The following is a 13,210-nucleotide window of genomic DNA, read 5'->3' on the forward strand; positions in this document are numbered from 1 at the left end:
GTTTTCATAATAGCAACATTTCTTTCTTCAAACCAACTCAGGCTACTTAAACCAATTCCTGGTTCTTGAAAATTAATTTCATTGTAAATCTATATGCTTGCATTTTTAAAGTCTATTCAGCTGTATCAAAGTGACCCTTGATCTATTAAAATTTGCTTGTGGTATAGTAAACCCAACATGACCTATGCAGCAACAATTTCTATATATCTAACATTTTTTAGCTTTAGTTTTATTTGTGACATTCTGTAACACAGAAAATCTCTGTGGAAGGGAATTGTCTCTTTAACACATGACATAAATGGATTACTCTCCTAGGTTTTGAAAATGTCAAAGTGAGGAGTGTAGCTTCCGGCTCACATCATGTTGTGTCACTCACAGGTATGTTTCCTTGTCTGCACCTATTCCTTTGGCTTGGCTGAACCATACAAAACATTCTGTTTCTGATATTAGTTCAAGTTTCCTTGGGAGTGTCTGAGTGTATGTTTTATGTATTTCAGTCTTCAAAGCACCTATTTCCTTCTCCCATTCAGATGTTCTTCATATGGTTCATGTGACTTTGATGTGTGGATTTTTGTCTGTATTTTTCTTAGCCGTTTTCATATGTTCATCCTCATAAGCAGAACTGAACCACTTAGATAAGCTTGCAAGCAAATCCAAGAACTGAGAATAAGTGAAATGCATTTAAAAAACTCAGGAAATTAAAGCCCAAAGAATTTTGGCAGCTGCTAGTCCTGCTGAGGATACCCAGTTTAGTGTGGTGATTAAAAACTCCAAGTTAGAAACTGGGAGGTCCTAAGTTTCTAGTCCTTGGTGGCGAAGCCAACTGTGTGATTTTGGCACAGTCACTTTCAGACGTGGGAAGAAGGCAGTGGCAAACTACTTTTGAAAAAAAAACTTGCCAAGACTCAGTCAATAAAGACAAAGTGCAATCCTTGTATTTAGTTTTTCTTTTCACTGTACCTAATGGTCTTCTCATCTCCATCTGTTGAGTGGCCTAGCTTGTTGTCATTTATCCTTTTTTTAAGATTTGTTAAGATGAGGGGTGTCAAATACAAGGCCTGTGGGTTGGATTCGGCCCAGGAGGTGCTAAGATCTGGCCTGCAGGGCTGCCCTGGAAACAGGGAAGTACAAGCCGATGGTGGAAGGAAGGAAGGAAGGAAAGTCCTGCCTTAGCACTTAGACACCAGCAGACAGCAAGGCTTCTCTGGAGGACAAGGGTGTGGTGCTCTCCCTGGTCTCACTTTTCTGTTCTGGAGACAATGGATCCCCCCCCCCAGCCCCACCCCGGCTACCACAGATGCCCCTGACACAAGTGATGTTGAACTGGCCATGCCCCCTCCCCCCCAGGGTTGGTTTTCATTTACCTTCCCTATCAGTTCACAAATGTATTTGTGTGTGTGTGTGCCCCATCCATGCTGTGACCCGTCAAAAGCGCGTTCCCCAAAAGCGCGGTCGACGAAATCGCGTATGTGACGTCATCACAACGTGACGAAAAAGATCGAAAAATTGAAATAAAAATTAAATTACAGCAAGCCGATTCACATAAAGGTAAGGGTTAGGTTAAGGGTTAGGGTTAGGGTTAGGTTAAGGGTTAGGGTTAGAGCATTAGCGTTACGTTTAGCGTTAGGTTAAGGGTTAGCGTTAGGTTTTTCGTTACGTTAAGGGTTAGGTTTAGGGTTAGGTTTAGGGTTAGGTTAAGGGTTAGGTTTAGGGTTAGGTTTAGGGTTAGGTTTGGGGGGGTTAGGGGAAGGTTTTACCTTTATTTTTACATTTTTCGATCTTTTTCAATCTTTTTCGTCACGCTGTGATGACGTCACATACGCGCTTTCGTCGACTGCGATTTTGTCGTCCGCGGTTTTGTGGTAGAACCCATCCATGCATACTTCCAGCCTTTCGTACATGTGCTTTGCTCAAAAAATGTCCCTAAATAGGACAAAAAAGAGCCAGGTAGGTGGGTGGGTGGCCCCACCTGGATGGGCCCACCCACGATTTCCGCTACCAGTTTGGGCGAACCGGTCCCATCCGGTAGAATACCACCTCTGCCCCCCGCCCCTGAGGTCAAACAGTCCTGATGCAGCGCTCAATGAATTTGAGTTTGACACCCCTGGTTCAGATAAATGTTTTTTTCTGATAATACAAAAACCTTTAGTCAGTATGCTCTTTTCTTATGAGAAACCAACGAAGGAATATTGATTATGCTTGCACTGTGTGTACGTATTGTGCATTGATGTTGTCAGAGCTATGTGTTTGTATTTCCTGGATGCACTTGTTTGCATGGGAATGATTTAGTTTATATATATTACAAATTTCGGTTTTGGAGAAATTTAATTGCAAAAAATGTGACTTGTGTGTGGTTTCTTGTGCTTTGGCATTTCTGAATTGTAGCTTCCTTTTAAAGTTAAGTACTATTTGTGCATGGAGCAATGACATTTAATCATTATATCTGTATCCTTAAGAAATGATACAAAAATGTCTTAATTGCTATTTTATTCTTTCTCTCTTTTTAAGATGATGGAGATTTATATGTTTGGGGAAACAATAAGCACAAGCAACTATTAAGTAAAGACTCTATTGTTTTGGTACCTGAGAAGATTGAAGCTCACTATTTTGAGGGTGAAAAAATCAGAAGAATTTGGAGTGGTTGGACACACTTGGTGGTGCAATCAGGTATAACCTAAAAAAGACTATATCTAAAATAAAACAACATCTATTTGATTGTAAATAATATTTGTATGGATCTTAAAAGGGTTTTTAGACTGAGATTTGTGGAAGAAATGGCAAAACACTGTATCAGAAAAATATAATTGCAACTATGCCTTGCTATGCAAGAATAAAATATACTATATGTTCAAATATAAAAACTCCCTAAAATATATTCTCAATCTTCCTCTTAGAAGTTCTTAACATAGAATGCAACAGATGCCAAAATGAGTTTTAGAAGGATTTTTTCTCTAATATCATATTATCTTAGACTACGACTTCAGACAAGAAGGATAGCCATATATATTCTACTAAAACGCTGCTGTTTGTAACCTTAACATTTAATTAACTCAAACAGTGCTTTATAAGAACTATCAGAATTTTATACGACTTTTAATAGTAGGTCTATATTTCTAATATGCCATCAATATTGGACAGAAATGCTATTCATTGTAGCTTTTCACAGTTGCCGTTTATTTTCTGGCTTAGATACAATATCGATATTTTCTTTAAATAAGATACTATGGCTCCATTTCTTCATTAGTGAGATCATGAGTTCTGTAAGGGAAATAATAGTTTGATTGCACTGGGGCTTCAATTTAGTAGACCAGACAAAGGTGAATTTGGCAGAGGTTTTGTCAGATTCTCCCACCTGCAAACATCATCTATCTACCCTATAAGTCAGGGAAATGATCTCATGTTACTGGATCCTTTTCTTTTTCTTACTTGCTTGCATGCCTTGTTGCATCTAAGGATTTGGGAATGAAAGCAATAGTGTGTAAAACCCATCTTTACAGCATGTTTTATTTTAAAAGAATGACAAACCAAAACTGAAAGTCACTCTTTTATAATTGATATTTTTGTGAGAATGGGAGTAGATTCTATAATGTTGCAGATGTAAATTAGATTATGTAAGAATCTCATTGAAGTGGTTAGACTAAAGGAAGTTCTAAATATAGCAGAAATGTGTTGAAGAAGAAAGGAAAGAACAAAGTCTTAAACCTTTAAAGGGTGAGTCATTCTTGGTTTAGAATAACTGCCTTCCTCCTTATGCTGGTAGCCAATAACAAATGGAGTCTTAATTAAGGGAGTTTATTTATCTTTGTGTTGTTCTGAATAAATCCACAGGTCTGTTTGTTATGTATTTTTAAAATGGGAAAATAATTCTCAGTACATTAAAGATATACACAACCTTTCTTGTGTAAATGGATTGAAGGAAATGGAAAAAAAATGCTTACAGGGTCATACCGCTCTCCCTGTCCAACTGCAGCTATACCAAAGACCTAGCAAAGGAATATACCATAAAATTATAAGCTGAGTTGGGTAGCTCCATAGGTTCTGCGGTGGAAAGGAAATACATTGTCCCACACAGTAGGCTTCTGTTGCAGATTGTGGTCTTGTACTAAAAGCTTCTGAAAAACACTTCTGTTCCCATGTAGTAGTATAAAGGTACAGTGTGATGTTTTAGAGAAATACTAAATAGGATTTATTTTGTTGATGAATGTATCCTACAAGACCTTTGTTGTTGTTCTTGAGCAGTTTGATTCTGTTTGAGGTCCTAGGTGAAATATGAAGAATCAGTGATCCAAGGTCTTTGGTAAGAAATGATAGATAAGTTACTGCTGGCAAAATAACATGTGAAATCTTGGAAGACCTCAACATTTATTTTATGTCTTCTCTGCCATAACTGGCAATAGGATGTCAGAAAATACCAGGAAGATGGTTAATTATCAAAATAATAATTGGAGGATTTTTATAAGGCCTAAAATATAGATGAAGTCTGGTGAGATAAAAAAGTAATAAATATTTTCAGATACTTTTAAATAACTAGTCCATGGATGAAGTTGAAACTGGTTGGTTGATTCATTCATTCTTTCTTTCTTTCTTTCTTTCTTTCTTTCTTTCTTTCTTTCTTTCCTTCCTTCCTTCCTTCCGTCCTTCCTTCCTTCCTTCCTTCCTTCCTTCTTCCCTCCCTCCCTCCCTCCCTCCCTCCCTCCCTCTCTTCCTCCCTCTCTCTCTCTTCCTCCCTCCTTCCCTTGACATTTATTGCTGTGTTATTCTGCAACAATTTCAGTAGTTTCCAACAAATCATAAAACACAGTTAAAAAGAAAGGTACTCTTTCCCACCAGGTACCAAATCAACCTTACACTTAATCCCCATCCTAGCTCAATGTTTGGAGAAAGAGCCAGAGCTTCATAGCCTTTTGGAAGGTTAAAAATGTAGAGAGTCCTGAGATCTCGATAGGAAGCTGTTCCAAATGGCTGGGGTTATCACTGAGAAGGCACGGCTTTGTGGTTCCATCAGGTGGCAATATTTAAGGAAGGGGATCTGGAGCATACCCATCCTACCTAATGTAGTAAGGACTGGCAAATGCCTTCAGGAAAAGATGATCCTGCAGGTATCTGGCTCTGGAAATTCTTGTTTATTGCTCTGATAGAAGGCGATGCTGGGGTTAAGCATCCTTCACTTGATGGCTGTGGTTTATACAATCCATTGTATACAATGATATGATATTGGGATATGGGAACAATGGAAGAATGGAATGTGGAGTAAAACATATTATCAGCTTAGAGTCTTTATGTTGCCACAAACAATTCATGTCCAGCTTCCCCTTGAATTCTGTTGACCCTTTTCTAACATCAATTTAGTGCTGACTGTTAGTTGACTTAATTCTTGTGTATAGGCTTGAATAAATCTTCTGTGCTGCAACTTAACATATGGGCCTGATCCTTTGTGCCAGACACAATGGTATTCATTCCTTGGTACTTCCAAATTCTTTGCCTTGTTTATTGCTTTTTATAAATAAAGTCACTGAATTTTTAAAAAAGGAAACCTAGTATACCACAAAGCAATACATCAGCCTGAGGCATAATTTCTATTCTCCAAAATGTCTCTGAGCCCCATTTCTCATATGGACCAGAAGAATTTTTAGAAAATAACCGAAAAGAGAGGGGAGAAAAAGATTGACTTACACACATGTGTGGACTTGAACATTTAGATCTGCTGATGCTTTACATAGTATGTAATCAGTGGTGGCATTCATTTTTTTTTACTACCAGTTCTGTGGGTGTGGCTTGGTGGACGTGGCGTGGCTTGGTGGGCATGGCTTGGTGGGCATGGCAGGGGAAGGATACTGTAAAATCTCCATTCCCTGCCCACTCCAGGGGGAAGTTACTGCAAAATCCCCATTTCCTCCTGATCAGCTGGGACTCGGGAGGCAGAGAATAAATGGGGGGAGGACAGTCAGAGGTGGTATTTACCGGTTCTCTGAACTACTCAAAATTTCTGCTACCGGTTTTCCAGAACTGGTCAGAACCTGCTGAATACCACCTCTGCATGTAATGCCTTATTGTAGAATCTTCCTGTCTATTTAGGAAGTTTATTATATTTCAAGTAACAATTCATATTCTGTGTTATTGGGGCTATTCTGTGACTTTAGTCTGAATCTCAGAAGTGCTGCAAACATCTTAGGGCACATAAAGCTGTCAAAGCTTTCCTGAGTTCCTTTCAAATGTGCTCATTAAACATGTTCAAACTGTGTACTGACTTTCTAGCTGTAATTGCTAACAGTATATAATTTGTAATAACTTTTATGGAATAGCTTGTGACTAATTTATTTTTTGGTAGGCCCTTTAGAAAGAGCATTTTGTTTCTATTTTAAATGTAGGCCACAAAAGGTGTAAGTGTAAATAGTTCCTTCTTTACAGCTTTCGCCAAATACATGTGAATGTGCATTTCATGTCAGTAGCAGAAAGAAAGTAAGACTTCTCACAGTAGTTATAATATTAAAAAACCAACCTTCCTTCCTTCCTTCCTTCCTTCCTTCCTTCCTTCCATACATCCATCCATCCATCCTTCCTTCCTTCCATCCATCCATCCATCCTTCCTTCCTTCCTTCCTTCCTTCCATCCATCCATCCATCCATCCATCCATCCATCCATCCTTCCTTCCTTCCTTCCTTCCTTCCATCTCATCACACGCGACTCTGGGCAGCAATTAACAACATTTAACTCTGAAAACCAATTAAAGCAGTTTTGTACAATAAAGAAAAAGGCAAAGAAAAGTGCAAATTATTTTATGACCTAATTATTCCACAATTCAGAGATTGTGTCTTTGTGTGCTACTACTGTTCCTGCTAAAAGGACAATGTCATTATCCAAAAATGTAACTGCTACTAAATTCCCCAACTACTTAATTGAATGCTACACTTAACAGGCAACCTCTTATGGTGAACAAAACTTGAATCTTTTTTCTTATGTCTGTCATTCTTCTCCCTCTGGATATCTGAGGAGGGTAGATAGATCTCACACTGTGTTATCCTCTTTGCGTAGCGATCCTATGTGTCTTTCATCATAAATCATTCTGGGACATGTAGCGATAGCAATAGCACTTAAAGTGCTTCGTAGTGCTTTACAGCCCTCTCTTTACAGAGTCAGCATATTGCCCCCCAACAATCTGGGTCCTCATTTTATCAATCTTGGAAGGATGGAAGGCTGAGTCGACCTTGAGCCTGGTGAGACTCGAACTGCCGAATTGCAGCCAGCAGTCAGCAGAGGTAGCTTGCAGTGCTGCATTCTAACCACTGCACCACCACAACTCATGTATCTCTTTAGCCACTTGTAATAGTGTAATACTGTCTTTCCTTCCTAGCCACTTTTATCTTTCCCCCTTCAAATCTTCCTTTCCAAACTCTTAAGTCATCTCCCTCCCTCCCTCCCTCCCTCCCTCCCTCCCTCCCTCCCTCCCTCCCTCTCTCTCTCTCTCACACACACACACTCATGCATGCACATACAAACATTATCTGTTCTTTTTTTCAGATTCAAGTTATCAACCATGATTACCATTTGTATGACTGAGCAGTAACCCAACAGGATGGCAGTCAATGTTTACCTTTTCCATTCTGTCAAAGATATTTGGATTTAAGCTGCCTTCTGTCTCCATATAACATGGCTAATAAAAAGCAGCTGTAGTGGTTGGAATCCAAAAGAGATCTTCAAGTTGTCCGAATTAATTTGGGACAGTACTACTTAATTAACATTACATAGTAAAAGGATTAAATAATTAATATTATATAATACTTAGCATAATACTAAAAATAGATTAATAATAAAATTATTATCTTCATATAACATTTTCTCAAATATTGAACCAGCACAGATAGTGAAGACCTGGTGGCATGCGTATAGAATTTAGTAGGTCTCATATAAATGTACATACAGTGTAAAACCAGTTGAAGTAGCAATGGAGGTGGCAATAAAAGCAATTGTAATATGCAAGTTCAAGTTTTAAGAATGAGTACTTTTCAAGGTGTAAATTTAGAATGGGTACTCACATTCTAAACATAAGAGAGGTTTCCATTTAATGCTCAGGCAGCAGCTGCCTTTCTCATTGAATAGATTAATGCCAATGTAAGCTAAATAATAATAACAAGGAACAGTCATGTGTAACTAAAGAACCGTTTACAATATAAAACAAGAATATAGATAGAACCAACTTGCTATGTAAATAGAACAGCTTATTTTCTTCATATAAAATCTCCTTAATAGTCATTTTTGCCAGTGGTCAAATCAAAGAATCTAAAATTAGATTAGTAATGGAAACTAGAAAGCCGGGGTATTCGAGAGGTGACTTCACTAGTTCATATATCTTTAGTCGAATATAAAGCATGTCTCGGGTCTTGTTCTTTTTAAGCTAGAAATAAGATTTCAGTTTTATTTTGAGACCTGCATTTAAGTTTGATATGGAGTGATGTTGATATGCTTATGATTAACTCACTAAAATTAGATTGCAGTCAGCATTTAGTTATTACTATTAAAAGTTTCAAAGGAAAAGATTATATCATGAATTTTAAATGGGACAAAGTTATGGCTAATGTGGTAGACTTGTGACTTCCAGGGGGAATTGGAAAAATGTTAATTGATTATTTCATGCATATGTAGGAGAGTTTCTTGACTCATTTCCTCTCAAGGTGAGGAGATTAGGAGAAAACTGGTGAGAAGTAAGCTAAAATATTCACAAACCTGGGAACTGCTCCTCATGATTCCTGAGGGCTTCATCTTGAAAGTGATGTGTACATGTTATTTGAACATATACCTGTTTTTATATTTTAGTTTGTGGTTGACTTCATTGATCATGCTAAACTTGGACTAAATTCTAACAAGCTAAGTTCACACATTGTACTAAGGCAGAAATGAATATATTTTGTTCTTCTATTCTATTCTATTCTATTCTATTCTATTCTATTCTATTCTCTTTATTAAATTTATAGGCTGCCCAATCCCGAAGGACTCCGGGCGGCTAGAAGGGTAGTTCCTCTTCTCTTTTTTTTTGGTGGTGGTGGTGGTGTTGGTGGGCAGACTGCAGGCAATGAAAGTTGGCTGTTCAGAAAACTCCAAAATAGATACAAGATACAGTACATAACTTACCACCTCTGTGTTAAGTCGCAAACCAAAATGTTTGCATAGTTATATTGCTAGATTAGGGACAGGGAGGTTCCTGAGATGCTTTGGGAGCAGTCATTATTTGTCAGCATAACCTACCCATCAACGTTGTTGTGAGAATAAAATTTAAAGAGTTCATATACAATATATCTTGCCTGGAAGAAACATAGAATATCAATGTAACAAACAAGCAAAAGGAAACATGCTCAGCAAATCACCATGGTTGAATTCCTAGAAACTGTACTAAGCCAAAACCAGGTAATCTCATTAATAGTGCTATTTATGAATTCAACTCCTAAATCCATTGGTGTGGAAAATATGTAAAGTGAAGGGAAGGAAATGTTTAATGAAAATAAAAGCTTAATGTGACATATTCCAATCTTGCGCAGCTTAATAATGTTTTATCATGGTTTTATGTTAAGTTCAAGAACTAACACTGCGATTATGTCACTGATATTTAGAGACAGAGAAAGTCTTCACGTGGGGTAGAAGAGACTATGGTCAACTTGGAAGAAGTGAGATGCGATGTGAAGAAGGACAGAGCGAGGACAGAAAGGAATCAACAGAGCATCATTTGAAAGAGTCATCTTATGCTCCTGCTACAGTACCCAGACTCTCTGGTGCATCTGAGGTAAGACAAAACTATATGTGTTGTCATGTTAGACTTTCTTTTATTAATTTGAATGGTGCCTCTGGCACAGGGAATGCTGCACTGTCTCAATCCATTAAGTCAACATTGCTTGCGTTTACTTATTATATCTAATATTCTGCAACTTATTTAGTTTGTGAAAACTGAAAGACAATCCAAATGTGATTCTCAGTACTACTCTTTCTACTAGTCTGATTGCAGCTTTCCCTATATTTGCTTTTTTACAACAGAAAAATTTCTTAATACACACTTTTTGTAGAGAATTCTTTGTAGAATATAATAAATAAGTTAAATTGTACAAAATATTTGAATTTTGGAAGACTGGCTTGAATGGTGTCCGTTCATTATTATCACCTAATATGCTGGAATTCATACTAAAGTTAATTGTAGTAGTACTGCCTCTGAAAAAAAACAGGAAAAGAAAAACCTGTTTTCTAATTAACAGAAATACAATTTTTCAGCAGAACATTTGCATGTCTGTGTTCTAAAAACTGTTGAATTATGTTTGAAGTTGCTTGTTTGTTATTTTAGTATATTATTAATTACAATTATTCAGGTAACTTAAGGACCATCTGAAGTTATGACAGACACCCCCTTCCCAAAAAAGGTGTACTTCTGACTCAGTGTCTGCTGTGCCTTTGTTCACCCTTGCAATCGACTGCAGTCCCAGCATATTAGATAAGCACTAGCTTAGGAGACCCATAGCAGCTTGAATTATAGAGCTCCATTCCAGATCTGTTAGAATATGAACTTCATATAAAGTAAACTCTTAGGTAATCTAGATACCAAATCTACTTCCAAATTGCCTTTTTTCCTCTTGAATGCATTGATAAATAGAAGATAATAGAACATAAGAAAGAATAGTGAATAAGTAAGGAAGAAAATAGAAAAAGAAAAGAGCATAAAGAAGTGGTTTTTGGTCTTTTTGACAGCAGTTATAAATGGATTTATAGTTTACCCTCTTTTTCTAAGGTTGCATCATATTTTTTTTTCTTCCATAAGCTGCCTTTCCTAATCATTATACCCCAAAATTAGAAGTTCATTTTTTTCCTTTTTCAGCAAAAAGTCCATTAATAAATTAATAAATGTAGTAGCTGGTCTTTCTCTAAGCAACAAGTTAACTTTGCCAGTCAGTCTTCTCAGCTCTAGGAAGGAGACAATGGCAACCTACTTCCAAAATACATTGCCAAAATAAATAAATAAAGGGATTTGGCCAGGCAGTTGTCAAAAGTCAAAAAACTGACTCAGAGGAAGACACACTGCCAATTACCTCCCTACAACCGATTAGATCCCACAGATTAGGCCTCCTCCGAATTCCATCCGCCAGCCAGTGCCGACTGGCAAATCCCCGGGGGAGGGCCTTCTCTGTGGCTGCTCCAGTCCTCTGGAACGATCTCTCTGTGGAGATCTGGACCCTCACCACCCTCCAGGCTTTCCGCAAAGCCACGAAGACTTGGTTGTTCCGGCAGGCCTGGGGCTGATGAATTTCCAGCCCCACTTGAAATGTTGTGACTGCTGTTGTTTTTTACTCTGTTTGTCTTTTGTCCTATTTGTATCCCCTTCCCCCCTTTTGATTGTTAGCCGCCCCGAGTCCCTCGGGAGTGGGGCAGCATACAAATGAAATAAACATTCAAACATTAAACATTCAAACATTCACACATATAATATCGGCCAAACAAGCCTAAAAGAAATATTTCCCTTTAGTGCATATTGTACTATGGTAGCCAGTCCAAAACACACCTCTATTAAGATGTTAGATGATATATAAGCTGTATGATTCAACTGAAAAAGAAACAGAAATATTTTAAGGGGAAATAATAAAAAATAAGAATAATATAGCTGCATAAAGATGCACACCCTTAAACTAATATTTTGTTGAAGCACTTTTTAATTTTATGACAGTCTTGTGGGGTAGGAGCCTATCAGCATGGCACCTTTTACCTTGGGAATCTTTGCCCACTCTTCCTTGTAAAAACGCTCAAAATCTGTCAGATGGTGAGGGCACATTCTGTGCACAGCCCTCTTCAGGTCATCCCACTTCTGGTCAAGCCATTCTTTTGTTGATTTGGAGGTATGTTTTGGGTTGTTGTGATGTTGAAAGGTGAAATTCCTCTTCATCTTCAGCTTTTTAGCAGAGGTCAAAAGGTTTTCTGCCAAAATTGACACTTTGACTAAAGCCCAGTTCCAGCTGAAGAAAAGCAGCCCCGAAACATAATGTTGAGGGAGGGAAGCAAGGAGGGAAGGAAGGAGGGAAGGAAGGAGAGAAGGAGAGAAGAAAGGAGGGAAGGAAGGAGGGAAGGAAGGAGAGGAGAGTAGAAAGGAGGGAAGGAGGGAATGCAGGAGAGAAGGAAGGGTGGAAGGAAGGAGGAAAGAAAGGAGGAAAGGAAGGAGAGAAGGAGAGAAGAAAGGAGGGAAGGAAGGAGGGAAGGAAGGAGGGAAGGAGAGAAGGAGAGAAGAAAGGAGGGAGGGAAGGGGGAAGGAGGGAAGGAAGGAGGGAAGGAAGGAGAGAAGGAAAGAAGAAAGGAGGGAAGGAAGGAGGGAAGGAAGGAAGAAGAAGTAGGATTGTTGTAAGATAAGATGGGTTTATGGGATGGTAAGAAAGCAATTTCAAGTATATTGTCAACGGTAGGGGAGAAAAATTGTTACAAATACATATTATTAATAACAGTTATGAGATCATATAATTGTGAATGTATATATGAGAAATAAAAAAATTAATAATAATAAAAAATAATGTTGCACCACCATGCTTCATGGTGGGTATGGTGTACTTTTGGTGATGTGCAGTGTTGTTTGCACCACACATACTTTTTGGAATTATGTCCAAAAAGTTCAGCCTTGTTCCAGTGGTGGGTTCTGGATCATGTCACAACTGGTACGCTGTGACGGGGCCGGACATCCACCTCGGGCACGTGCACTGTGTGCGAGTGTGCACACGACCGCCCTGCGATGCCCCAGCTGCTCATTGAGGTCGTGCAGGGACCATACGCTGTGTACGCATGCAAAATTGGCCTGTTTTCTTCAAAAAGAGGTAAGGAATGTGGGTGGGTAGAGGGCCCACCAAAACACACACCGTTTTGGTATGTTGGCTGCTGCTCCCAGCTGCTCCCGGTACGCCTGCACTGGGTTGTACCGCCCGGAACCCACCCCTGCTTTGTTCTCATCAGACCATCACACATTTTCCCATGTGCTTTTGTCAGATTTGATGTAGGTTTTAGCAAAATGTAGCTGGGGTTGGATGTTTTTCTTTGTAGGGTTTCCAAATTGCCAACCTACCTTCCCAGCTCAGACATATGCAAAATATGGAAGATTGTTGCCACATGTAGTATACAACCAGTTCTTGCCAGAAAATCCCTGCAGCTCCTTTAATCTTGCTGTAGGTCTCTTGAAAGCCTCTTGGGCCAGTTTTAGTGGGATTTT

General features: G+C 38.7%; 1 protein-coding gene across 2 annotated transcripts in view; it reads left to right on the plus strand.

Annotated features, from left to right (window-relative positions):
* SERGEF (secretion regulating guanine nucleotide exchange factor) overlaps positions 1-13,210 on the plus strand; it is an 86,706-nt gene that overhangs the window by 12,254 nt on the left and 61,242 nt on the right. For both annotated transcript variants that reach the window (XM_032232183.1, XM_032232175.1), the window contains exons 7-9: positions 316-378; positions 2,509-2,667; positions 9,603-9,772. In XM_032232183.1, coding sequence (XP_032088074.1) covers positions 316-378; positions 2,509-2,667; positions 9,603-9,772 — 392 coding nt within the window. The remainder of the gene's footprint in view (positions 1-315; positions 379-2,508; positions 2,668-9,602; positions 9,773-13,210) is intronic.

This window comes from Thamnophis elegans, chromosome 1 (assembly GCF_009769535.1).
Source record: "Thamnophis elegans isolate rThaEle1 chromosome 1, rThaEle1.pri, whole genome shotgun sequence".
In the NCBI taxonomy this organism is placed as follows: Eukaryota; Metazoa; Chordata; class Lepidosauria; order Squamata; family Colubridae; genus Thamnophis; species Thamnophis elegans.